The sequence below is a fragment of the Papio anubis genome, chromosome 11, assembly GCF_008728515.1.
Source record: "Papio anubis isolate 15944 chromosome 11, Panubis1.0, whole genome shotgun sequence".
In the NCBI taxonomy this organism is placed as follows: Eukaryota; Metazoa; Chordata; class Mammalia; order Primates; family Cercopithecidae; genus Papio; species Papio anubis.
The window spans coordinates 106,002,296-106,027,634 of record NC_044986.1 but is presented as its reverse complement, the minus strand read 5'-3'; the positions used below and the strand labels follow the sequence as shown (position 1 = coordinate 106,027,634).

At 36.4% G+C, this 25,339-nt stretch overlaps 1 protein-coding gene across 1 annotated transcript in view; it reads left to right on the top strand.

Moving 5' to 3' along the window:
• Positions 1–25,339, top strand: part of PLXDC2 (plexin domain containing 2) — a 453,142-nt gene that overhangs the window by 218,477 nt on the left and 209,326 nt on the right. Inside the window, exon 3 of the mRNA XM_031652709.1 lies at positions 11,698–11,844. Coding sequence (XP_031508569.1) covers positions 11,698–11,844 — 147 coding nt within the window. The remainder of the gene's footprint in view (positions 1–11,697; positions 11,845–25,339) is intronic.

Below are 25,339 nucleotides of genomic sequence, written 5' to 3'. Positions count from 1 at the left end.
AAATACTAAAGAAAAGTTTCGTTCTCTGACATTAAATGAGTAATAGTATTTTAAAAATCTGACTCATTAGAAGTATATTAGGCAAGATGTGGTGGCTCACGCCTGTAATCCCAGCACTTTGGGAGGTCGAGGCGGGTGGATCACTTGAGGTCAGGAGTTCAAGACCAGCCTGGCTAACATGGTAAAACCCTATCTTTACTAAAATACAAAAATTAGCTGGGCATGGTAGTGCGTGCCTGTAATCCCAGCTACTCCAGAGGCTAAAGCAGGAGAATCGTTTGAACCCGGGAGGCGGAGGTTGCAGTGAGCCGAGATGGCATCACAGCACTCCAGCCTGGGTGACAGAGTGAGACTCTGCCTCAAAAAAAAAAAAAAAAAAAAAAGTATATTATTACCTTTCACTGGGAATACCAGACTAAACAGTAACAGTTACTTTAGAAATGAGATTATTGGCCAAGTAGTTACAAGTAGGTAGAAAGAAAATACCCAGTTTTTCCACAGAAGTTGATTATGTGAAATTCTTAACTGAGTTATAATTTTTAGAAGTTGATTCTGAGTAAATTTTTGCAAAATTCTTTTAAAATTATAAATAGAAGTCAGTTATCAGTTTTTTTGCTAAGAAATAGATCAAGACAAATAACTGGATTTTTCCAAAAGCCTCCTTATATTAGAAAGCTTGAGTGGCAATTCTGATTAGTACTAGAAAATGACATGGGTTTTTGAAAGTAATATATCTGGCATCTGGGGCTTTTTTACAAATCCAAACTTAATAAAACTTAACTGTTTGTATGTTCTGTGGAATAAAACTGTGCCCCCCATCCACTCCAAATGCATAGGTTGAAGCCCTAGGCCCCGGTGTGACTGTATTTGGAATCAAGGCCTTTAGGAAGTAAGGTTAAATGAGACTATAAGGGTGGGGCCCTAATCCCATGAGATTTGTGTTCCTATAAGAGGAGGAGAAGACTCCAGGGAACTCTCTCTCCATCTCCTGAGGACACAGGGAGAAATCAGCCCTTTACAGGCCAGAAAGAGAGCCCTCAATGAAAACAGAATCAGCTGGAACCTTGATCTCAGACTTCTAGCCTCCAGAACTGTGAGACATAAATTTCTGTTGTTTAAGTCATCCAGTCTGTTGTACATTGTTATGGTAGCAGTATGTTATGTTAAGGCAGTATGCAAACAGTACCCAATTTCCAGCCCTGTTAAATGTAGAACAGAAATTTCCATCTTTTACAAAGGGTGAATTTTTTTTAATTATTAGAACATTTTAAGGCCCTCCATACCATAGTTGTTTATTTCCAGTGGATTGGAAAATCACACTATCAAGAATTAACAGAAAAAATCAGTGGCTCTGAAAAATGAACATGCATTTTACCCACCACAATTATATTGTGTATTTGAAAGATAGTTGCACACATATACGCAAGACCCATAATTTATTCCATTTATGTAGATAATGCATAGGGTCTCCGAGATTCTTACATTCCCTGCAACATGTTCGTGAATTTTGCTTCCAACTTTGGGGGCAATCTACAATTTATCAATGAGGATGATAGTGTACCAGTGGAACTGATACCAGTGCTAACTGTAACTAGCTACCTGCACTAGCTATTCAAATACATGCTTTTATCTCTCTTAGTGAGGACCACTTAAATCAGGCAAATGGTCTTCTGATCTATACCTAGCAATCACTTTCTATTTGCCCTGTGGCCAAAAGATCTTAGAAGCTTAGTTAAAAGGCATTCCATGAGAGATCTAGTTCAACTCCTTCCTACACAGACTAACGCCCAGAACTTACAGTGGCTATTTAGAGTCAGAACCTGTACTTCAGCTCAAATCTCCTCTGAGCTACATTATTTTAATGTTAATTTTATGTATTTTAGTAGAAATCACATACATATTGTAAACATTTTTTTTGAATCACACTTTTTGTTGAGTTTGTGAAGCCTTCAGAAATCCCTTGTAAGTTGGCAGTGCACCTAACTCTGCCTCAGATTCTTTCTGGCATCTTCTATCTCATCACTCTATGCCTGGGAATAGTCTATGGGGCTCATTCTTCAAAAGATTCAAGGTTTGTATCACGAAGTAGATAAATAAAGGTGTAGCATACCCAAGTAAAAAATACATTCTATTTCATTTAGTAAATGAACCAACATAAACACATACTAATATACCTCAAAATGCCTGTAGATCTAGGCAAGCACTTAACTGTGCTGTGTTAATTTTGTTATGAATTTGAAAGATCACAAGGGTATTGTGCTTTCATGGCCATGTAGCTCACCCAACTCAGCATAGCAGAGAGGACAATCTCATCTATGAGAGAGATTGTTACTGGGAAAATGGAAACTGTTTTATAATGGAAATACCGCTGGAATCCTATCTTTAATGTATTGTACAGTATTCTGACCTCACAGTAAATTCACACACATACACACCCCACTCTACTACATTTTTAGGAGGGTCACTTAACTAAACCTTTCTGAAGGACACGCCTAGAATCCCAGCATGTTGGGAGGCTAAGGCGTGCAGATCACGAGGTCAGGAGATGGAGGCTAACATGGTGAAACCCCATCTCTACTAAAAACACAAAAACATTAACCGGGTGTGGTAGCACGCGCCTGTAGTCCCAGCTACTCAGGAGACTGAGGCAGGAGAATCACTTGAACCCGGGAGGCGGAGACTGCAGTGAGCCGAGATCGCACCACTGCCCTCCAGCCTGGGCGACAGAGCAAGATTCCGTCTCAAAAAAAATAAAAAAATAAAATAAAATAAAGAATAAAATAAATCATACCTAGAAAAGTCAAAGATATTGCTAGAGGGATAGACCATGTTGCAAATAGATCAAGTAGGTGAAAATTCTTGGGGAATTGTGAAGATATGGGTAAACAACTGTAACAACACAGAAAAAATGTGCATAATGAGAGCTGGTGCAATAATCTGATATAACCAAGAGAAGACAGATGGATTGATTTAAATTATTCTGACACTCTATCAGTAAACTGAATTGTGCACCATGTAATTGTTCTTAGTGTCTGAAGAAGGTATTAATGTAGTATTTGTTGATGGGTACTGAAGTCTATTCAAAGCTAATATGTAATTGTTCTTATCATGCTGAAATTGGGCTTGATTTAAGGATGCTGAGTACTTTATATTCTGTTCTTACGCTTTTCAAATGTGTTTAAATAACATTCATTTAATATAATTCTTTAGCAACCCAGTGAAAGAAAGCTAAATACTATCATTCACTTTTTGCTGATAAAAAAAAATTAATGTGACTTAATTATCTGCCCACACCTCACTCCCTATAGGTCACCTTCTAAGGTAATTGAAAAAGGTGGAGATTCAAGGGTGGAACCTTTATCTCACATTGCTTTCAATGAGGTCTGTTTCCAACCCAGCTAGGAGTCATTACTCATTCCACTGGTCAGCTCTTTAAGTCCAAGACCCCTGCCTTTTTCTGTATGATTTTACTTCTGGCAAAAGAGGGAATCTATGTGCAGGAAAGGCCACACTGAAATGAACTGAATGGATAACTGACCTCACTAAAGTGACAGCTCGTTAGGGACCAAGCCAGTGAGAACCAGAGATCAGTTCTCCTGTCTGCAAGTTTAATGTCTTCAACCACAGGCTATCTTCCTCCTCACCTTGGTTCCTTCCTGATCTACCCACAACTATGTGAGAATGTAGCTGTGTGTCCAGTTTACTGTCTATATAAATGAATGAAAAAAGGAGATGGTTTGGTGATGTTTCTGTAAAACACTTACAACAAAAAAATCACTTTATAAAGATTTGAACTCCAATCTCTCATTCCAAGTTTAGCAGAAATGAACATTTTACTGCATTTCTCTTAATGCTGATTTTGTTTATGGCAATTAGTAAAAAAAAAAATTGCATTCTACAGCAGTTAAGTTATCGAAGTTAGTACCCGAAAGAAAAGGTAATGGAAATTTACATATCACCTGTTTCACAGAGTAATTTTAAGTTATTGACCTTGAATCTCCATATTGAGTATCTGATCTATGGTATGTTAAAGGATTCTTTTTTGAGAACTTTACAACATACTTATGATAGAAATTCTATAGAACTGTTTACTGTGTGTAGCATATGGCCTTGTGTCTCTTGATCTATGTTGGCGGTTTGATTCAAAAAATCAAAAATACCCTTGAGCATCTTCATATATTTTCTAAAGCTTTATATAAAGAAAAAGAAGAAAGTGGTTTGCATATAATGTGTTTAATGTAAAAAATCCAAATAATACAGATGAGAGAGAGGAGAATGCTTCTAAATTCCGTCATCTGGAATTAACCAGTCAATATATGGTAAATATCTTCTACTCATATCTTTAGGCAAATTTTCAGAGAGGGTGGAGAAAAATAGGTGAGTAGAAATATGCACATTCGTATTTGAATAGCTGTAATTTTGTAAAATTGAGATTATAGCCTGAGTGCTGAAAAATAAAAATAAAATTCTAAGCTTCTAACCAGCTGAATTGACCCATTTTGGCCAAGAGGACCTCAGAGAAACCTTAACAGCTGAGTTCCCGGCTGTGGTGGGATGGAAGGTCAGTCATGCCTCAGTGCACCCCTTCCTTATTAACCCTTAACCAGAATTCTTTCCAAGGAGTAAGCAGAAATCAGCTCTGGAAAACAATAAACAGATGACTCGTTCCTTTATCACCCTTAGCCAGTCATCTGAGGCAGCCACTGGACTCCCCCTCCCACTTTGCCCACTTTGCTGTTTCCACATTACCACTTGCCAGTTTCCCAAGTGCAACCCTTCCCGAAACTAGACTGCCACGTCTGGACAGGTTTCCGCTGACTCAAGGAGGATGCCCGGTGAGAGTTTTGGTGTCCTTGGCTTCACCTTTCGATGTCAGGGGGGCCAGATCTCTACCCTTGGATCATGCTAACAGCATTTTTTGTACCTGTGACCCTTGAAGAGGCACGAAGCTCAATTGCACTTGTGCATGTTTCGCCTTTCATAAATACTCAGGACTCCTCCTGTGGCTTATTGAATACGTATACTCAGCTACCCTGATTAACATAAATCCCCGTGTTGCTCTCGACTTTTGCTGGAGGATACCCTTCCCATTGCAGGGTGGCCAGACTATAGCTTGCAGGAGCTGCCTTGTAGAAGGACTGGTAGCTCCCAGCTGGTTTGTGACTGGACTATTTGGAATGCAGTGTGAGCTAAAGATCCTATCCCCTCCCTCACCTTTCCCAATTTTATTAGAATTTGGAAAGGAGAAATAAAACTTTCTTTCCAAATTTATGAACCTCATGATTCTTCAGTTGACAATACTATGTTTGAGGAAAATCATGGCCTTTCGGTGCCTGGTATACAACCTGAAGGCCACTAGTTTCAGACTTTTACCTTAAACGGTTACCTAAAACATTAACCTTTTGAGTTCACTATTTTTAAAACTATATTTTTATACTTTCAGATTTGTCTGTTAATTGCCTGCTATGAAACATTAGATAGTTATTTTTATATTTTCCTGGTTGATAGTAATGGCATTCTGATTTATAACCATAATAGTGAAATTGTCCTTTTTCCCTTTACATAATTTTCATGGATACAGTGCTCACCCATCAGAAGATTTGCTATAGTTTCTCTCTTCCCATAGATAGCCACATGCTGAATACAGCTAATAGTTATAGAATTTTTTATTACAGGTGCATTGATTCACCCATTGGTTGATTCAGTGTATAATTAGGCATTACATTTTTAAGAAGTTCTTATTGGTAGCATATTCTCTGTATATTTGTATGTATTAAAAATATATTTGTTTCCTATATATTTAAATTACAACTTAACTGAACAGAAAAATTCTTGAGTCACAACTTTATTCTCTGAGATTGTATAAACATTGTTAATATCAGATGTTATGGAGAGGTACCAGGTACAAACTTATTGAATTTTTTTCCTCCATATAGATAGCTCAATTTCTTTCTAGATGCCTATAAGACTTCCTTGTTTAATCTATTGGAAACCTCATTAGGAAATTTTGTGGTACTCAAAATTCTATGGCAGATTTTCTTAAGACATGATGTGGAAATTCAAGTCTTTATCTCAGAAAAATATTTTTCTAATATATCATTAATTTTTTTTTTCTACAACAACTACATATGCACCTGATCTTCTTTCTGTTCCCCTGCAATTTCTGTGCTGACTTTTGTCTTGTCAGCTTGAGATGCCACAACAAAATACGATAGGCTCGGCGGCTTAAAGAACAAAAATATTTTTTCTCACAGTTCTGGCAGCTAAAGGTCCTAAATCAAGGTGCCAGCTGTTTGGGTTCTTAGTGAGGGCTCCCTTTCTGGCTTATAGACAGCCTTCCTGCTGTATTCTCATATGAGAGAAAAAGAGAGAATTAAAAAGAGAGGGAAGGAGAGGAAATGAATTTCATATCTCTTCTTGCAAGGACACTAATCCTATTGAATAAGGACCCCAATCTTATGACATTATTTAGCCTTAATTACCTTCCTAAAGACTCTATCTCCAAATACAGGCACATTGGGCATTGGGGCTTCCACTTAGGAATTTTAGCAAGGGGACACCAACATTCAATCCATAGCATTCGCCCTAGACATTTATCTCATTGTTCTTTTCCATTTCATGTTGTGTGTGCCTCGGAGCTATTTCCTGCGTCCTGACTGGTAATTTAGTCGTGCTTATTCTGGCTACTAGTGGGTTCATCTCTGTAATTCTTTACCTGACTACTGCCAGTTCACTCTTTCTCTCCTCTTGTTATTTCATCGTGTGCTTTTGGTTTCTTATACCAGCACGGTTTTTTGTTGTTTTTTTTTTTTTTTTTTTAAGATCACAGGGAACTCTTTTATTAACTCTTTATTTCTGAGGAGTGTAGTATTCACAAGTAATATTTTAAAATAGATTTACCTTTAAATGGATTGCGTAGCCCTTGTGAAATCACTCTTATAAGGATTCAATATATTTGTTAATACTTGGCAAGAACCATTCAAATTATAATCTTCCTTTATTAATTAAGGAATGATCTTCAAGAGGTGGCCGATTCATTCAGTGCTAAATAATCTTACTAAGAATTTTGATTATGTTTTAAGTATCCATGTATATCAAATAACTACTACACTGATAGTCATATAATATATATTTGATCTGTTTTCTTTTTTGCTTTTTTTTAAGTTCTAAATGAAATGAAGCTGGAGTTCAAATATCATTACTGCATGAGGCAATGTGAGGCATTCATAAACATTATCCATCATAAAAGCAACACCCATGATAGAAAAGAAGGCAGCATTTGGGTTAGGAATTATATAGATTGATTGCTGCAGAACAGTTAAGTTGCAGTTATGATAACTTTTCCTCCGTATTTTTGGTGTAAGTCCTCTGTCTACAGCTGCACATTTCCATGCATTTTCGAGAAACATGGATTTATATGATTTAATACCACATACTGTGCCATCTACTTTCTCTAACAGTTGCTTTCCTAAATGAATTGGCAACTAGGCATATCACAGTAGTGTTTTGTTTTATTTTCTATGGTGTTAGAAATAGTTTGCTCTTGAACAGAAAATGAAAATCTTTGCACTCAAAGTGGCTTTTGACAACTCCTTAAGTGCCATTGCTCCTAAAAAAGGATAAGACGTGTTTTGAATAATTTACTAGTGCTAAAATGTCACATTTTTGAGAAATCTATTTTATGGTTTTTCTGAATATCTGAGCCAAACACCTCTCTGGAATTTAATAACTTGTGTCTCTGCCTTCCTAAGTAAACAATAAATTGTCTTCCTTTTTGAATAAAAGTTGCCATGACAACTTGGCAGGCGTGGGCTATGGAAGTCAGATACCGAGCTCTAGTATTTCAAAGATGTGATATTGTTTTTGGCAGCTCTGATTTAAGAAAAACTGAAGGTGTATTTTCACATAGTATATCAGTGGTGGACTTCGTAATTAGACTAAATTGTGTATATTTTTGCAGGTAATTCATTATTTAAGTACAATGATATTCTTGCTCTTTATGATAACTTCAAGACTCTTTCTTAACTAATCACAGAAATCCAGAGATTAAGGAAAATGCCAAGGTTATTTTATAAATGCTGATTTCAAAAATTATCCTGAACTCAATTCTGAAATTTTGACATTTTAAAGAAAATATCTATTTAGTAATTACAGGGAAATTTTGCAGCATCAAATAATCTGTTATATAATTCACCTAAAGATTACATCTTTAACTTCAATGTTCCTGAAATCTTTGTAATAATACTGTCAATAGGGATAAAAATTAAATTTTGATTTAAACACATTGAGTATTTTCTTCAAAACCACCCTTTTATACCATTCACTGAAAAATAAATGAATTATTATTTTACATAATAATTTAATTTTTAATTTTATAAAAATTTCAGTGAATGCTATAAAAGGGTGGCTTTGAAGAAAATATTCAATGAAATGATTTCTAGGTGGCCTTGCTCAAAGTTGCTTAAGTTTGGTTGCAAGTAAAAAGGCCTGTTTTTTCAGTTATGATTCTTTCAGTTGACCATAACCTAATTCAAGGTGATCTAACAATAGAAAAAGACTCAAGGTTTCATGGAATGAACAAGTCCAGTAACAGGTCACACCTAGATAGACTTGCTCAGGGATCTGGCCCTTCCTTCCTTCCTTCCTTCCTTCCTTCCTTCCTTCCTTCCTCCCTTCCTTCCTTCCTTCCTTCCCTCCCTCCCTCCTTCCCTCCTCCCCTCCTCCCTTCCTCCCTTCCTCCCTTCCTTCCTTCCTTCCTCCCTTCCTTCCTTCCTTCCTTCCCTCCCTCCTCCCTCTCTTTCTCTCATTCTTTTCTTTCTTTGATAGAGTCTTGCTCTGTTACCCAGGCTGGAATGTAACAGCATGATCTCAGCTCACTGCAAACTCTGCCTCCCAGATTCAAGCAATTCTCCTGGTTCAAGTGCTATGCCTGGCAGTAGAGACGGCGTTTCACCATTTTGGCTAGGCTGGTCTGGAACTCCTGACCTCAGGTGATCCACCCGCCTCGGCCTCCCAAAGTGTTGGGATTACAGGCATAAACCACCACGTCCAGCCTGTAATTCTTTCTTTAGCAATGTGTTTGCCTTATCTTCAGACAGAATTTCCTCATAGTAGCAAAATGGAGCCAGTGGTTCCAGGTCTCACGCCTACATATCTCAGCAATCAGAACAAGGGAAATGATCTCTTCTCTACCTAAATTCCTGAATGTCTCAGTAATTGCTCCTTCTTAGGTTATCGGCTCATGCATGCCACCAACCACTGTGACCAGTGTAATAACATGAGCAAAATGGCCTGTGCCCAATGTCAAGGAAGGTTCCCACCTCCAAATCTTCTGGTTGTGAAGCCCAGTACACACAGATGAGTTGAATACATACCAGAGACACATCCACAGTGTGTTTTACCCTCAGACAACCCAAACTATCAGTGTCATTATGAGATTCTGGAACAGAGGGAGGGCTGGAAACCCATTGAGGTGTCAGAGCCTTTGGGGGCTGCATGATCTTCTTTCTTCTTTCTTTATATTTACTTTGTTCTTCTTTCTCTGTAGACCTTTCTTTTCTTTCACCAAGGTGTACATATAATTTGTGTGCCATACCCAGAGTTTAATTGCAGATATACCTAGGGCGTTTTATTTGTTTGTTTTGTTTTTATTTTTATTTATTTATTTATTTTTTTTTTTTTTTGAGACAGTGTCTCACTCTGTTGCCCAGGCTGGAGCGCAGTGGCCGGATCTCGGCTCACTGCAAGCTCCGCCTCCCGGGTTCACGCCATTCTCCTGCCTCAGCCTCCAGAGTAGCTGGGACTACAGGCGCCCGCCACCTCGCCCAGCTAGTTTTTTTTGTTTGTTTGTTTGGGGTTTTTTTGTATTTTTTAGTAGAGACGGGGTTTCACCGTGTTAGCCAGGATGGTCTCGATCCCTGACCTCGTGATCCGCCCGTCTCGGCCTCCCAAAGTGCTGGGATTACTGGCGTGAGCCACCGCGCCCGGCCTTTGTTTTGTTTTTTTAAAATGGAGTCTCACTCTGTCTCCCAGGCTGGAATGCAGTGGTACAATCTTGGCTGGCTGCAACCTTTGCCTCCAGAATTAAGCAGTTCTCCTACTTCAGTCTCCCAAGTAGCTGGGATTACAAGCACTCGCCACCACATCCGGCTACTTTTTGTATTTTTAGTAGAGATGGTATTTCGCCATGTTGGCCTGGCTGATCTCAAACTCCTGACCTCAGGTAATCCGCCCGCCTTGGCTTCCCAAAGTGTTGGGATTACAGGCATGAGCCACTATGCTAGGTCTTTATTACATAAACAAAAAACTTACTGTTAGCATTTAATCACTATTCTCAATATTTACATTTGGATCATAGTCTCTCTTTTAGGCACGAGGCAAAATCTATTTAGAATACTACATAGAATATTCTTTTCCTTTTTGTAATAAGTTACGTATATATCTCGATTGATGATTTGCTAAAAAATACATGAGATTCATGTTTTGACTGGATTTCAAGAATAATTTTATTATATTTAATTATCACTTAGATGATAAATGAATTAAACAAAATTCACATCCCAAACCTTATTATTCAAATCATAGACCTATTTATTCAACATTTTTTCTTATACTTACCTGAAGGCTTTAAAATATTTTTTGTCTACTAACTCCTCAAATTGATTTCATGGTTATAAAACATTGCAATCAGAATTAGCCAAAAATCATGTAATTTTTCTGGGTATTTCTCATCAAAATTGCTTCTTAAAACATTTACATCTCTTCACTGAGTGGGAAACATGATGAATAAAGGCTTTGTGACAGGCACTATGGTAACACCAACAATGAGAACTCAAATAAAAGTAGAATGTAGTAACTCAAATTAAAGGAAAAAATATATTGTCTTCATTTCTAGGACCATTAGCTGAAAGCAGGCCCTAATATAACCTTATTTTTAAAGAAGAGAAGTTTGAATTTGTTATTACTAATCGTAATTATACCATAGGTTTTTAGTAAAAATTTCGAAAGAGACATTTTTGTTCAAAAGGACCTTTTTGTTCTGGTGAAAAATTAGATCTTTGCACCCAGTATATATTTCCTTCTAACTCTTGTATATTTAATAATTTCCTCTAAAGAAGACTACTAATTTTACACATACACACACACACACACACACAGAGTCATGTAAAATACAAAACTTAGAAGGAAATATATATTGAAATTGTTAAATATATAAAACATTTAATCACTATTCTCCACATTTATATTTGGATCGTAGTCTTTCTTTTAGGTCACAAGACAGAATCTACTTAGAATACTGCATAGAATATTCTTTTCCTTTTTGTAATCAATTACATATATATCTCAATTGATTTGTGAAAAAAAATACATTGGATTCATGGTTTCACTGGATTTCAGAAACCATTTTATTTTATCTAATTAGCACTTAGATAATAAATGAACTAGACAAAATTCACATTCTAAATTTTATTATTCAAATCATAGGGCTATTTATTTAACATTTTTTTTTACAGTTCATGTGTGTGCATCGGTGTGCACATTTATTTATTTAATCCAAATTCATTTCTCTCAGAGTTTAGTTAATTCATTTGGCTCTTTTAAAGACTATTAATACTCTTAAGTTCAATAGGATTTTTTTTTAAGAATTGTAGTTAAAACATCTCTGTTCTTGATATATATTATTATCTGTTATTGCAGGAGGATACAGACCACAATTACTACATATCTCGAATATATGGCCCATCTGATTCTGCCAGCCGGGATTTGTGGGTGAACATAGACCAAATGGAAAAAGATAAAGTGAAGATTCATGGAATATTGTCAAATACTCATCGGCAAGCTGCAGTAAGTGTTTTGATATTCAGGGTTCATTTTTCCTACTGTGAAAAAAATGGTTGCTTTAATTGGCCTGTAGCCATTTCTTTTATAAGTTTGATAATTAAATATTAAAATGGCCCTATCTGTGGTAATCACTTTTCAAGTGTATTCAGTTCTGTAATTGTAATTTAGATTAATAATTGCATATAAGATATGAAAGAAAATGAAATAGAATTGTTTTGATATACTGTCATTAATTTAACCAATTTTCTTAGTATATCTGATGAACGTATATTGGATTCAAAATTGAGCTTTATCTTGGATTATTTTTAGTTTTCTTATAATCCATGAGTGTATAGAACATTTTAAAAAATTACTTGTATTTGGTATCTTCCCATTTACATGAGTTTATTCCTCTTGGTCTTGGATTTAACCAAAGATTTAACCGAAGTCATTTATGACTTAGATAACATATATAGAACAAATTATGTTCTTAAATGAAGACGTTTGATATAAAGAAAAATAATAAAATATAGAAAGCATCACATTGATATTTTCAGCCTGGGCTCATTATTTCCTAACCGTACTCCTGAAATAAATAATTTAACTATTCTGAGGTGCTTTCTGCATGTGTAAACTGGAGATGAGAGGGAATATTAATACTAGCCTCCCTTTCCTTACATGGTCATGAATAGCCTATTCAAGGGCCAGCCTGAATGCTCAAATGCATTAGCTTTTTCAATCTTCACAACAATCCTATGATTTAAATATTATTACATCACACATTGCAGATAAGAGAACTGAGGAGTCTTGGAAAATTCAGATAACCTGTCCAAGGGTCTCCACTAGAAAGTGGTAAACTGGGATGTTAACCTGGGTAGCCAAGCTGATGCTCAAATTTTGTGTGTAAAATGTATCACACTTGGTTCTCAGAATGTTCTTTGATCATCATTTTATGATAAATGCCGGATTTCACATTTTAACAGGTGTTTGGTTTTGCTGGCCTGGGTAACGGTGGTGATAGTGTCATTGATGAAACCATGAGATGTTCTCTTCAGTATGACCTGAAGTGAAAAGAAAACAGCTTTAACCTTTCAAGTTATTTAGAGAGGCATTGATTTGATAAATGTTAAATATCAAAATTTTTGGCAGTGGCCTTCCTTGTTTATACGTAGATGTTCCTGTTTTCAGGAGATCAACTGCTAAAAGCTAAATGGAAATTAAGAATAGTATACCATGATGATTCATTGAATTTTCAGTGTAGAGCACATGCTTCCTGAGTCTGAGAAGCAAACAAAGTAGCTACCTTTCCTTACTAAATTCCATCATCCACCCCCACCCTACTTTTTTCTATATTCAGGCAACCCCAGGTAGGCAAGATGACAGATTTAGAAATAATTCACTGTGGAATTTCCAACAGATTTTCAAGAGAAGAGAAAATGATAAAGAATAGATTCGAACAATGTCTATCTGAGATCTATTGCATTTGACAACCTTCCTACTATAGCATAGTGGTTAATAGTATAAAATATACTTTGTGGAGTTTTGAATGTTGGTATGTGCACATGGGGATTCGGTGACGTGGCCAAGTTCTAGTGTCAGCCACTATGGGTGACATCTATAAGCAGAGAAAGAAGTTCCTCAGTTAAAGTATTAGCTGATTTCTTCCTCTATACAAATATGGCTACCATCTCTCTCCTCTGTTCTGCCCCCCAATGTAAGACAGTTTGTATCCTGCCTCTCCTTAAAGAAGCGTGTTCTCTTTGCAATAGGGTTTACTTGGTTGCCTTGTGACAGCTCTCTGATTGTCTCATGAAAAATGATAATACTGTAGACAGTCCATTTTTTTCTTATTGTTAGTATGGCAGTGACATTGTTTGTTGCTTTTAACACTCGAGGTCGCCTCAAACATAAATGGAAGGACTTGAACTTCTGGTTGTAACTTACCTGGTGCTCTTTATGTTGATGGTTAAATATATACAATTGTTAGAGGCTTTTGTTTTAGATACTCTGCTATTGTCATATCTTGGGTTCTTGGTTATCCACGAGTATTTAAGCCATTAACAAACATTTCTTCAGAGTTAGAAATTGGTGGAAAAAACTATCAACAAAATTCGACACACTTCATATTAAAAACTCTCAAGAAACTAGGCATAGAAGGAACATACCTCAAAGTAATAAGAGCCATCTGTGACAAACCTACAGCTAACATTATACTGAATGGGCAAAAGCTGAAGCTTTCCCCTTGAAAACTGCCACAACACAAGGATGCCCTCTCTCATCATTCTTATTGAACATAGTATTGGAAGTCCTAGCCAGAGTAATTAAGCAAGGCAAAGAAATAAAGAGCATCCAAGTCGGAAGAGAGGAAGTCAAACTATCCCTGTTTTCAGATGGCATGATTCTATATCTAGAGAACCCCATAGTCTAGGCCCAAAAGCTCCTTTAGCTGATAAGCAACTTCAGCAAGTTTCCGGATACAAAATCAGTGTTCAGAAATCACAAGCATTCCTATACATCACCAACTGCCATGCCAAGAGTCAAATCAGGAAGGCAATCTCATTCACAATTGCCACAGAAACAATAAAATACCTAGTAATACAGCCAACCAAGGAAGTGAAAAATCTCTGCAATGAGAATTACAAAGCACTGCTCAAAGAAATCAGCGAAGACACAAACAAATGGGAAAAAAATCACATGCTCTTGGATAGGAAGAATCAATATCATTAAAATGGCCATACTGCCCAAAGCAATTTACAGATTCAAGGCTATTCCTATCACACTACCAATGACGTTCTTCAGAGAAGTAGAAAAATTTATTTACAATTCATATGGAACCAAAAAAGAGCCCAAATAGCCAAGGCAATTCTAAACAAAAAGAACAAAACTGGAAGCATCACATTGTCCAACTTCAAATTATACTGCAGGGCTGAAGTTACCAAAACAGCATGTTACTGGTACAAAAACAGTCACACAGACTAATAGAACAGAATAGAGAGCCCAGAAGTAAGGCCACACACCTATGACGATCTGACCTTCAACAAACCTGACAAAAACAAGCAATGGAGAAAAGACTCCCTATTTAATAAATGGTGCTGGGATAACTGGCTAGCCATATACAGCAAACTGAAGCTAGATCCTTTCCTTACACCATATACAAAAAAATCAATTCAAGATGGATTAAAGACTTAGATGTAAAACCCAAAACTATAAAAACCCTGGAAGACAACCTAGGCAATACCATTCCAGACATAGTAAAAGGCAAAGATTTTATGACAAAGACGCCAAAACCAATCATGACGAAAGCAAAAATTAACAAATGGGATCTAATTAAACTAAAGAGCCTTCTGCACAGCAAAAGAAACTATCAACAGAGTAAACAGACAACCTACAGAATGGGAGAAAATATTTGCAAGCTATGCATCTGACAAAGGTCTAATGTCCAGCATCTACAGGGAACTTAAACAAATTTACAAGAAAAAAAAAATTAAAAAGTGGGCAAAGACATGAACAGGCACTTTTCAAAAGAAGACATACATGCAGCCAAGAAGCATATGAAAAAAAGCTCAATATCACTGATCATTAGAGAAATGCAAAACAAAAACCCCAGTGAGATATCATTTCACACCTATTAGAATGGCTGTTATTAAAAAGAAAAAAAAAAAAAAAAAAAAAAAAAAAAAAAAAAAAAAAAAAAAAAAAACAGATGCTGGTGAGGTTGCAGATTAAAGGGAACACTTATACACTGTTGGTGATGCTGTAAATTAGTTCAACCATTGTGGAAGGAAGTATGGCAATTCCTCAAAGACCTAAAGACCGAAATACCATTCGACCCAGCAATCCTATTACTGGGTATATACCCAGAGGAATATAAATCATTCTACCATAAAGACACATGCATGTGAATGTTTATTGCAGCACTATTCACAAAAGCAAAGACATGGAATCAACCTAAATGCCCATCAATGACAGATTGGATAAAGAAAATGTGGTACATATATACTATGGAATACTATCCTACCATAAAAAAGAACAAGATCATGTCTTTTGTGGGAACATGAACAGAACTGGAGACCATTATCCTTAGCAAACTAATAAAGGAACAGGAACCAAATATACCATGTTCTCACGTGTAAGTGGAGCTAAATGATAAGAAGTTAAGAACACAAAGTAGGGAAAAACAGACACTGGAGTCTACTTAAGGGTGGAGGGTGGGAGGAGAGAAAGCAGCAGAAAAGATAACTCTTGATTGCTAAAGTTAATATTTGGGTGATGAAAGAATCCATACAACAAATTCCTATAACATGAGTTCACCTATGTAACAAAGTTTCACACATACTGCTGACCCTAAAATAAAGATTAAAAAATTTATATGTGCTATTATGGATATATTGTATCTCAAGACCCAATATACACTTAGGGTTGGATTAATGACAGTGGAGGTATAAACCCTATTTTAAATACTGTTTCTCTTAATTTTGAATATTTTTGGCCTCCGTCTTGTCAGATCTGATTCCATCATTATAGTTTTTACTTCATGATGTGTTTCATACAAGGCTGATTCAGCACAGAGCTTTGGTAGCCACAGTCTTGTGCACTCCTGTGCTTTCATTTATTAGTATAAAAACCAAATCTCTTATTTGGCAGGTCTAGTATGGGACAGAAAATTTGCATTTCTACAAATTCCAAGGTCATGCTCATGCCGCTAATCCAGGGACCATGCTCAGACTCTATAGGGTTGCCATCCTGTTTCTCAAAAGGTCAAGATAATATGTTAGCTGTTGCAGGCCTTATGGTCTCTGTCACAACTACTTGACTCTATTGTTATAGCTTAATAGCCATAGACAATATGTAAATGAACAGGCATGGCTGTGTTCCAATAAAACTTTATTTATGGAAATAAAGAAGACATTGGTCCTGTATCTACTTTGTTATTACTCTCAACAGAAAACACACACACACACACACCCCATACATGATCACACAAACACACACAAAAAACACACTGACACACACTTCCATTTTAACAATAAGATTGGTAATATTAACTATTTTCCATTTGAAAAAAAAATGCTACGTGAACTCCTTCGTTTAAATTTACAGCCTAAATATTACAAATGTACTTGCTAGAATATTTTTTAAATTCCCCACATTCTCTTTTCATAAATGTGATTACTAAATATTAGCCTGAGCTTTCCAAACTGTATAGAGTAATCCATGTTCTAGCATTTCCTCAGTTGGTCTTTCTGCCTTTCCAATCCTGCTTGGTTCTCTGTTTCATTTCCATTGCGCTTTTCTCAGAATAAAATCAAGTTGTTACAAAAGATGACAGAATTTTAATATTAAGGTGATATTATGACCGGGGGCTGAGTAATGCCCACATAAACGTCTACATGCAACACACACACATACTTCATGTTACTGAGGTGGTAAACCACAAGGGAAAATGGAAAATGGCAAACGTGAATCCACCTTATTAATTAGCTTTGCTCCTGTTCTCATTGACATAAAAAGCTCTCTGGTAATGTGGCTGGAAACAGGATTTAAATTTAAGCTCCAAGGGGAAGAAGGGAGTTTCTCGAATCTTATCACCAGTTCATGTAATTTGCATGCCCACGAGTATATATTCTGTCAACAAATTATGCAAAAAAAAAAAAAAAAAAGATTTAGCTCGGGATAGTCCCAGGGCCAGAGGGCTAACAATTTAGCCCTGAATAAGCAAGAGGTAGAGTGAGAAGGCAAGAATGTTGGCCCTCCCAGAAGAGGCAACTTACCATCCACTTCCCTGCTTCCTGAAATGGAAAAGAAGAGGGTACAAGAGATGTTTTACCTAGGAACATTATTTTTTTAAAGACATATTTCCCCCATCACTGCATATAAATGTGGTCCAAACACTATTTTGGAATCTTAGATAATATTCTTGAAAGAGGACGAGGGTGGAAATAAAGTAAGTTTTCCCTTTTCTCCCATCCACAATAATATCTTATAATTTCAGAGCAGAATAAAACATAGGAATCATTTAATTCACATATTTGACATGCCCACACACATTGGTATCTCTTTCCTTTTATAATCTCAATCATTATCATTAGTATTTACATGACATATGTGTATAGTGGAACTTGATTACATGTGCTTTCAAATCTCTCCATTGTCATTTTTGTTTAAATAACATTTCTTAAATCATTACTGCAAAATAAGCAGATGCTAAAACCTAGTTTTGCAGTTGACAAATTAAGGCAAAGACCATGTCTTTCTAGCTAAAGCAAAGTGAAGAACTGGTATGAGTTCCTGCCAGATGGTAAGCAATGAGGTAGGCACTTTATATTAAAATTCTCACAGTTACCTGGGTATTTTGTCCTTCATTCAGAGCCGCACAGTTTTCAGGTTGCAAATCTAAAAGTTTCTGACTATAAACCTAGAAACCAGCCTGGACTTGTTCTTTTCCCTCTTTCTAGACATTTGAAATTCCACATTTTTGTGATTTTCCTCTATATTTCTACATCTATATTATTTAATTTATTTCCGGACACAGTTTGATTCAACTGCCAGACATAATGGAATTATTTTGTCTTCTGAAATGACATTCTGATTGAAAACTCCTAAAGATATATCTCTGTCCTGGTGGAAGGAGTCCAGTGTTTGAAGTTAGGAAACCTTAGCTCCAACACTTATTTTTGTGGATTCTGGCCTCTTTGCACCTCAATTTTGTAAGCTGGAAGAAAGGGGGTAAAAATGCCTGCCTTGACTGCCTCCCAGTGCAATGTTGAAAATAAAAATGAAATAGTTATAAAAGGACACTGAAAACCTCAACAAAACAATACGGTTGCTGAGCATTATTATTTGAGTGTTCTAATTCTTGACAACAAAAATAATAACCCTGTCAAAGAAAGTAGTTAAAGCAGTAAAAACATTGTATTTAGGGTTATTGCAATGAGGGAAAGAATCTTGATGTAGAACTGGGCTCAGTTCTGAATGTAGCATGGGCAAGATGAAGATATGGCCAAGAGCAGAGTGGGCATCAGTGGAGGGAAAGTTATAAGAGGAGACGTGAGAAGTAAGTGGCAATTGTGCCTAAACTGAGTTGTTAGGATTTTTACTGAAGGAGGGTCAGGGTGATTAGATAGCAAGGGTGGGAGATGAGGGTTTGATCAGTATTGAGGATGGTCAGACATCAAGGGTGGGGAGTCTTGCTAAACTGACTTAGCATCTTGTCATTCCCGAATAAGTTAATATCTGAGTCTCTCTAAAAGTCTCTCTCAGATAGATAAATACATAGATGCATAAATATGGATGGATGGATGGATGGATGGATGGATGGATGGATGGATGGACAGATGGATCATGGGTGGAAGAATGGATAGAGATCTAGGTATAGGATCAACGGATGGGTAGATGGAAAGATAGGTAGACAGATATATTAATAGATGGATGGATGGATAGATAGGTAAAGATGATTGATATATCTCTATATTTCTATCTGTATCTTTCTATGTATATATTTTATGCCAAGCAATTGCCAATATACTGTTTGCCAGAAATAAACATACTCTGGCTTAAATATTTTTTAATCTTTCTATATGTTGGTAGGAAGATTGATTCTTTAAATATGAAACAACAGCAAAATGAAATGGTTGAAGTGCTATTCTCTGTCTCACTCTATCTCTGTCATAATGCAGGTAAGGTTTTTAATGAAACTTGTTTGACTTTTTATGTGTTGATTGTTTAAAATTTTTATATTGAACTGTCTTTGATGACATTTCTGACTATTTGAATATACATAGAAAAATTCATTTAAAAATTAAGTTTTCTGGAGATTTCTTTTATTCCCTTCAGGAAAATAACTCATTGCTTCAGTTAGCAATGAGTCTCATATTTGCATAATGTTTAAGTTAGGAGAACTACATTTGGCTGCTGATGGTGACTTTAGTAAGTTGGTTTTTCATATTGGACACATTTATTTTTTTCTGTGCATCAAAAAATCTGTTGATAAGTGCTCATTTTTCAAAATGATTAAATTGAAAGGCAGTATAATTTGCTTTCTCTATTAGGCTATTATCTAGACTGTATGTATTTGCCTGAGTTCTGTTCGTAATGTCTAATAATAGGTTGCTTTTTATTTACTCTTACATTTGACTGGTTGAATAAACTTGCTGCATTCTGTCTTTTGAGTTGCTTCAATTCAAGTGAGACACAAGTTTATCAACCTGGTCTTACTTGTCTTTGCTCATAGGATTTTCCTCCAGTTTGATAACAGACTGGGATAAGTCATATCTGCATATGTCTCTGTAGCTTAATTTCAGTTGAATAAAGTCTTCTGCATACATAAAGGAAGAAATATACTCGACATAATGTAATATTTTATTGAATACTATTCACATTTTTGCTCTAATCGAATTCTAAATACTCAGAAAATTCGTAGTTGCGAAATAGTAAAGGAATTCTCTCTGGATATTTAAAAGGTGTGTTCTAGTCTTCAACGTCCTACAAAACAGATGTACACTCCAAAGTAATCATGGATTAATTTGTTTAAAAAATAACAGGGATTCAAAAGCATAGGATTTGGCATCATGAGATCCAAATTCAAGTTTCTTACAACTATGAGACCTTGGGCAAATCCCTAAATTCCCTGTCAATTTCTTCCTGTACTAAGTAGTTGTGATAGTAATGTCTGTCCTGCCTACCACATACAATATATTAAAATGAAATGTTATGGCACTTGATAGTTACTTATGTAGTTTAAGAAATTCCACTATTAATTCATTTTACTTGAATTATACTTAGGTCACTTACCAAACTTGAGGTTAATCCCTTTTGTCCCAAGTATTATTCCAGGGCCTGACTCTTTTTCATTGCACAAAACTAACATGATTCGAGTGGCTGAGTTGTATTTCTCTGCATGCCTGGGAAACGGGCTGGTCCACCAGCCTGGAAGCCAATAAGTACATGGAACAGTCTACCCCTGTCCTGCCAATGGCACTTACGACAGATTAAACATTCCCTAGGCCACCTAATATGCTGAAGTTAACTAACTCCTTTTACTGACATAATTACATAAATACATGCATATTACTAATAATTTAATCTACTCTTGCTATTCTTCCTGAATCTAGGAGCCAAATTTTAGACATGGAAAGGACTTTGGAGAGCCTTAAGGACAGCTGCCTTAAGAAATTCACATTGATCCATTTCTTCTTCATGTAAGAAATCTTAGCTTCCCAAAGCAAGAAGTTGCCTTCTTATTTGACAGATCATATTTGAGTTCCTATTTCATTAGAATTTAATCTTATTTCTTCATCTTGGGTCTTTAGTGAAGGATGAGCACCATTTTTTACATAACATTAGCCATGGAAGGTAATATAATACATTCTCTGTTACCAGTGATGGCTGTAAAATTATTCTAGATAGATAAATATCTATTCACCTTTTAAAGTCACGAATGAGGCAAATAATTTAGGTTTCTGATAAACCCTGTTAGAAGGTTTCATATTAAACTTTTATAACCATAAACGCTGCTAAAAAGGAGACCCCTCAACCATGTCTCAGGTGCAATAAACAAGTGTATTTACTCTGCCTTTCACCTGAGATTCTCTTTTCCAACTTATTTCTTATCATCTTTTCTGTCATCTCTTCAGGAGCCTATGAAGACTTACGACAGTTTAATTTTAGATAACATGAGTGTAAAACATATTCTCATCCTAAAGTTATTAACTGATAAAGATGTTACATGACTCCTTTGAAAGAAAATGTTTCATAACAGAAAACTTAGCAAACTGTAAATGGAATATAACATTTTTTTTAGAGTAAATACATCTGAAAGCAGATAATCTTAATTCTTGTGAAAAATCTTAAATTATAAAATATTGTGTTTGAGGATTGAGATTTCCTGGGCAGGTTAGTATTTCAGTATATTTTTAAAATATTTTTTATACCTGGTCCCAATATCTTTATTTTTGTCTGTTCCTTCCTACCTAATTATAGCATATCACTTAGGTGATGGATGGATAATACCCTACACAAAATGGTCAGGTTTCTATGTGGATTTTTTTTTCTTTGTTTTTATTTATTTATTTATTTATTTATTTATTTTTATTTTTTATTATTATACTTTAAGTTCTAGGGTACATGTGCACAACGTGCAGGTTTGTTACATATGTATACTTGTGGCATGTTGGTGTGCTGCACCCATCAACTCGTCAGCACCCATCAACTCGTCATTTACATCAGGTATAACTCCCAATGCCATCCCTCCCCACGCCCATAATAGGCCCCAGTGTGTGATGGTCCCCTTCCGGAGTCCAGGTGATCTCAATTCCCACCTATGAGTGAGAACATGCGGTGTTTGGTTTTCTGTTCTTGCGATAGTTTGCTGAGAATGATGGTTTCTAGCTGCATCCATGTCCCTACAAAGGACACAAACTCATCCCTTTTTATGTGGATTGTTTATAAACTGCCTTCCCATCAGAATGTCTAGTGTGCCTGGAATTCCCAGCCCCAGAGAATAGGCATCTTTTTTCTCATTTTGCTAGAGGTGCTCTGTTAAAACTCCAATGGGGCTAGAAGTGAAACCCTATTAGCCATTCTCTATTAATGATAGATTGCCAGAAATTTCCTACCCTGCAGCATCTGTCTGTAAAGAAATGCCAAGTAAGGTTCAAGTTTAATAACTGGGCCAAGGTAAAGCACATTAGTCCTGATTCCATGTGGGCTAAACTGTAGGATGCCAAGGATGTCATAAGGGAGCAACTCTTGGACGCTGTGTTGAGAAGTATCAATTTACTTAGTTTTTTGAAAAAAATTAGAAAGTTGACAAATGTGGCCAAATGGAAAACATGAATCTGCATTTAAAAAAAGAGGTAGGGGGCTCTTTATATTATTTTTTGTAACTTTTCTTTCATTTGAGATTATTTCCAAATAATTTTTTTTTTAAAAAAAGAGAAGTTAGCAAAGGAGGATGAAGAAGGAAAATTGAACTTGGTCTAAATTTCAATTTCAATCAGCAATTGAATTTTGAATTATTTAGTTGCTTCGCTCGTGAACTTTACCCACTGAATTTCAAATATTTTCTAATTGATACATAATATTTTACATATTTATGGGGTGCAGGTGATATTTTGTTACATGCATAGAATGTGTAATGATGAAGTTGGAGCGTCTGGGGTACCCATCACCTAGAGGATTCATCATTCCTATGTGTTAGGAACGTTTCATCCTAACATGTCAGTGGAGTAGTGTCAAAACGCATGGACTTGGAACCAGATTGCCTGGATTTGAGTCCTCACTTTGCCAACTGTGAGGTTTAACGTTGAGCATGTTATTAACTCTTTCTTAATCACTTCCTCATCTATTAAATGGAAGTAATAACAGTACTTACCTCCTAAGGTTGGTCATTAGGACTAAATAATTTAGCATTTGTACAATGCTTAAAGAGATACCTGGAATAGTGTCCAAGATATCTATTACATCGATAATAATAATTATTATGTAAACATTTACCTTTAAAAACAATCATTTTCCACTGACTGGAAATTAGGGAGTTTGTTCCCTGAAAGGCAGATTGTTATCTACTGAGAAAAGGAAGGACCTTTCCATTATCTGAACGATAAACACAACAAAATATTTTTTTGTCTTGCCCTGTTTGAGGATCATTGATCAAGGATGTCACAAAAACGTCACAACCTTCAGGCTTTGCGAACCGTAGTTTTAAAGACACTTGGCTAGCAGGAACCTCTAGATTTCAGTTCTGTCAATGGAAAATTTTAGGGCATACATGTGCTACCTGGTAAAGTGAGATTATGTTTTCCAGAAACAAGTCTATTCTTCCTTTTAACCTATTTCACTCTTGCCAAAGTTTCCTTACGGCAATGATTTTGGAGTTTCAAAGACCGCTTATATAACACAGAGCTTTGTTACTCAAAGTGGGGTTCAGGGGGCAGTATCAGAAGCACCAGGAGCTTGCTAGAAATGCAGGATTTCTGCCCCCTGAATCTGGATCTGAATTGTAACAGGAACCCTAGGTGATTCATTCGCACCTTGAGGTTTGAGAAGCTTGGAGAACTCTCTTGACTTGCTTCTAGGGTAGCATGAAAAATCTAGAAGCAATTCCTTCTGACTCTCACCCAAACCCCATGTGTCCTTGAAGGGTTCTTTATAAAATCCTGTCACACTCTTTCTGTATCCCTGAACAGCTGGACTCTCTGAACTCTGCCAGAGTTGTAAATATCACATAACTAATATGAATAATTCTCAGCGTTTGCAAGTACAGGCAAGCTACTGTAGCCACGTGTTTGCTGGGAACCATGCAGTAAGAGAGGTCAAAAGATATGGTGATTGTTCACTTATTCTCAGGTTCATGTGCACCAGCATCAGCTAATTGCAAATGTTTACGTTTTGTTTTCCAGTTTATGAATATTCCCTTGAAGAGCACCATTCAATAGCCAGGATTAATTAAGTTCTAAGTTCTGCTATGAAAAAAGTGCTGAAGAGGTTAGAATTTCTAACTTGGAAAATCAATTCAATTGATGGACTTTATTCTCAAAGAAGTAGCCAGTTCTTTGTTTGTGCATTTGTATATTGATCAGCCCTTTCCATGAACATTTTGATTTTTTAATTAGGTTTCCAGTGTTTTCAGGGACTGGATTAATGACCCATGTCTGTCAACTCCTCCCAGAGTATGAGAATGGTTAAAATCCCATTAAAAAAAATTCTACATGGTAAAAGCTTTATTATGATCCTGCCCACTGTGCTATTTTATTTTGGGATACACTAGGCTCACTTAGGGCCGGAAGCAGGATCTTACTTTATGGTATAACAAAGAAGTTTGCAATGCTCTTATTCAAATATATGCCTCTCCATGTTTTATTTTCCCTCTTTGATATTCGCTTGTTGTGAAAGCCTGCCAATTTTAATTTTTTTCTGTCAACCACATTTGAGTTTATATTACTTTTATTTTTTATATTTTTAGAGACATGGTCTTGCTCTGTCACCCAGGCTGGATTGCAGTGGTGTGATCACAGCTCGTTGCAGCCTGGATCTCCTAGGCTCAAGCAATCCTCCTGCCTCAGCCTCCCGAGTAGCTGGGATTGCAGGCTAACATGCCTGGCTAATTCTTTTTTATTTTTGTAGAGACAGGGTCTTGCTATTTTGCCCAGGTTGGTGTCAAACTCCTGGCCTCAAGCGATCCTCCTGACTCCCAAAGCACTGGGATTACAAGTATGAGCCACCGCACCTGGCCTATATTACTTTTATAAGCAAAGTTATTTCAGTTTAATAGGGGAATAAAGCATGAAATGACAATTGCCATTGAGAATTTTAAAAAAGAAAGTAAATGTTTTATACATTTAGAAGACATGCTCCTGGAACTATCCTTAGAGGGTAAGAAATGAAAACATCTGATCCTGGAATGTGAAAAAGAAAAAAAGAAGTCGTTGAGACTGGGCTGCTCACTGGGTGAGCAGGGGCCACCTGTTGTGCCTAGGCCCAGGTGTGGCCAATGGCGCAATGGCTCAGCCCAGCTTGGTGC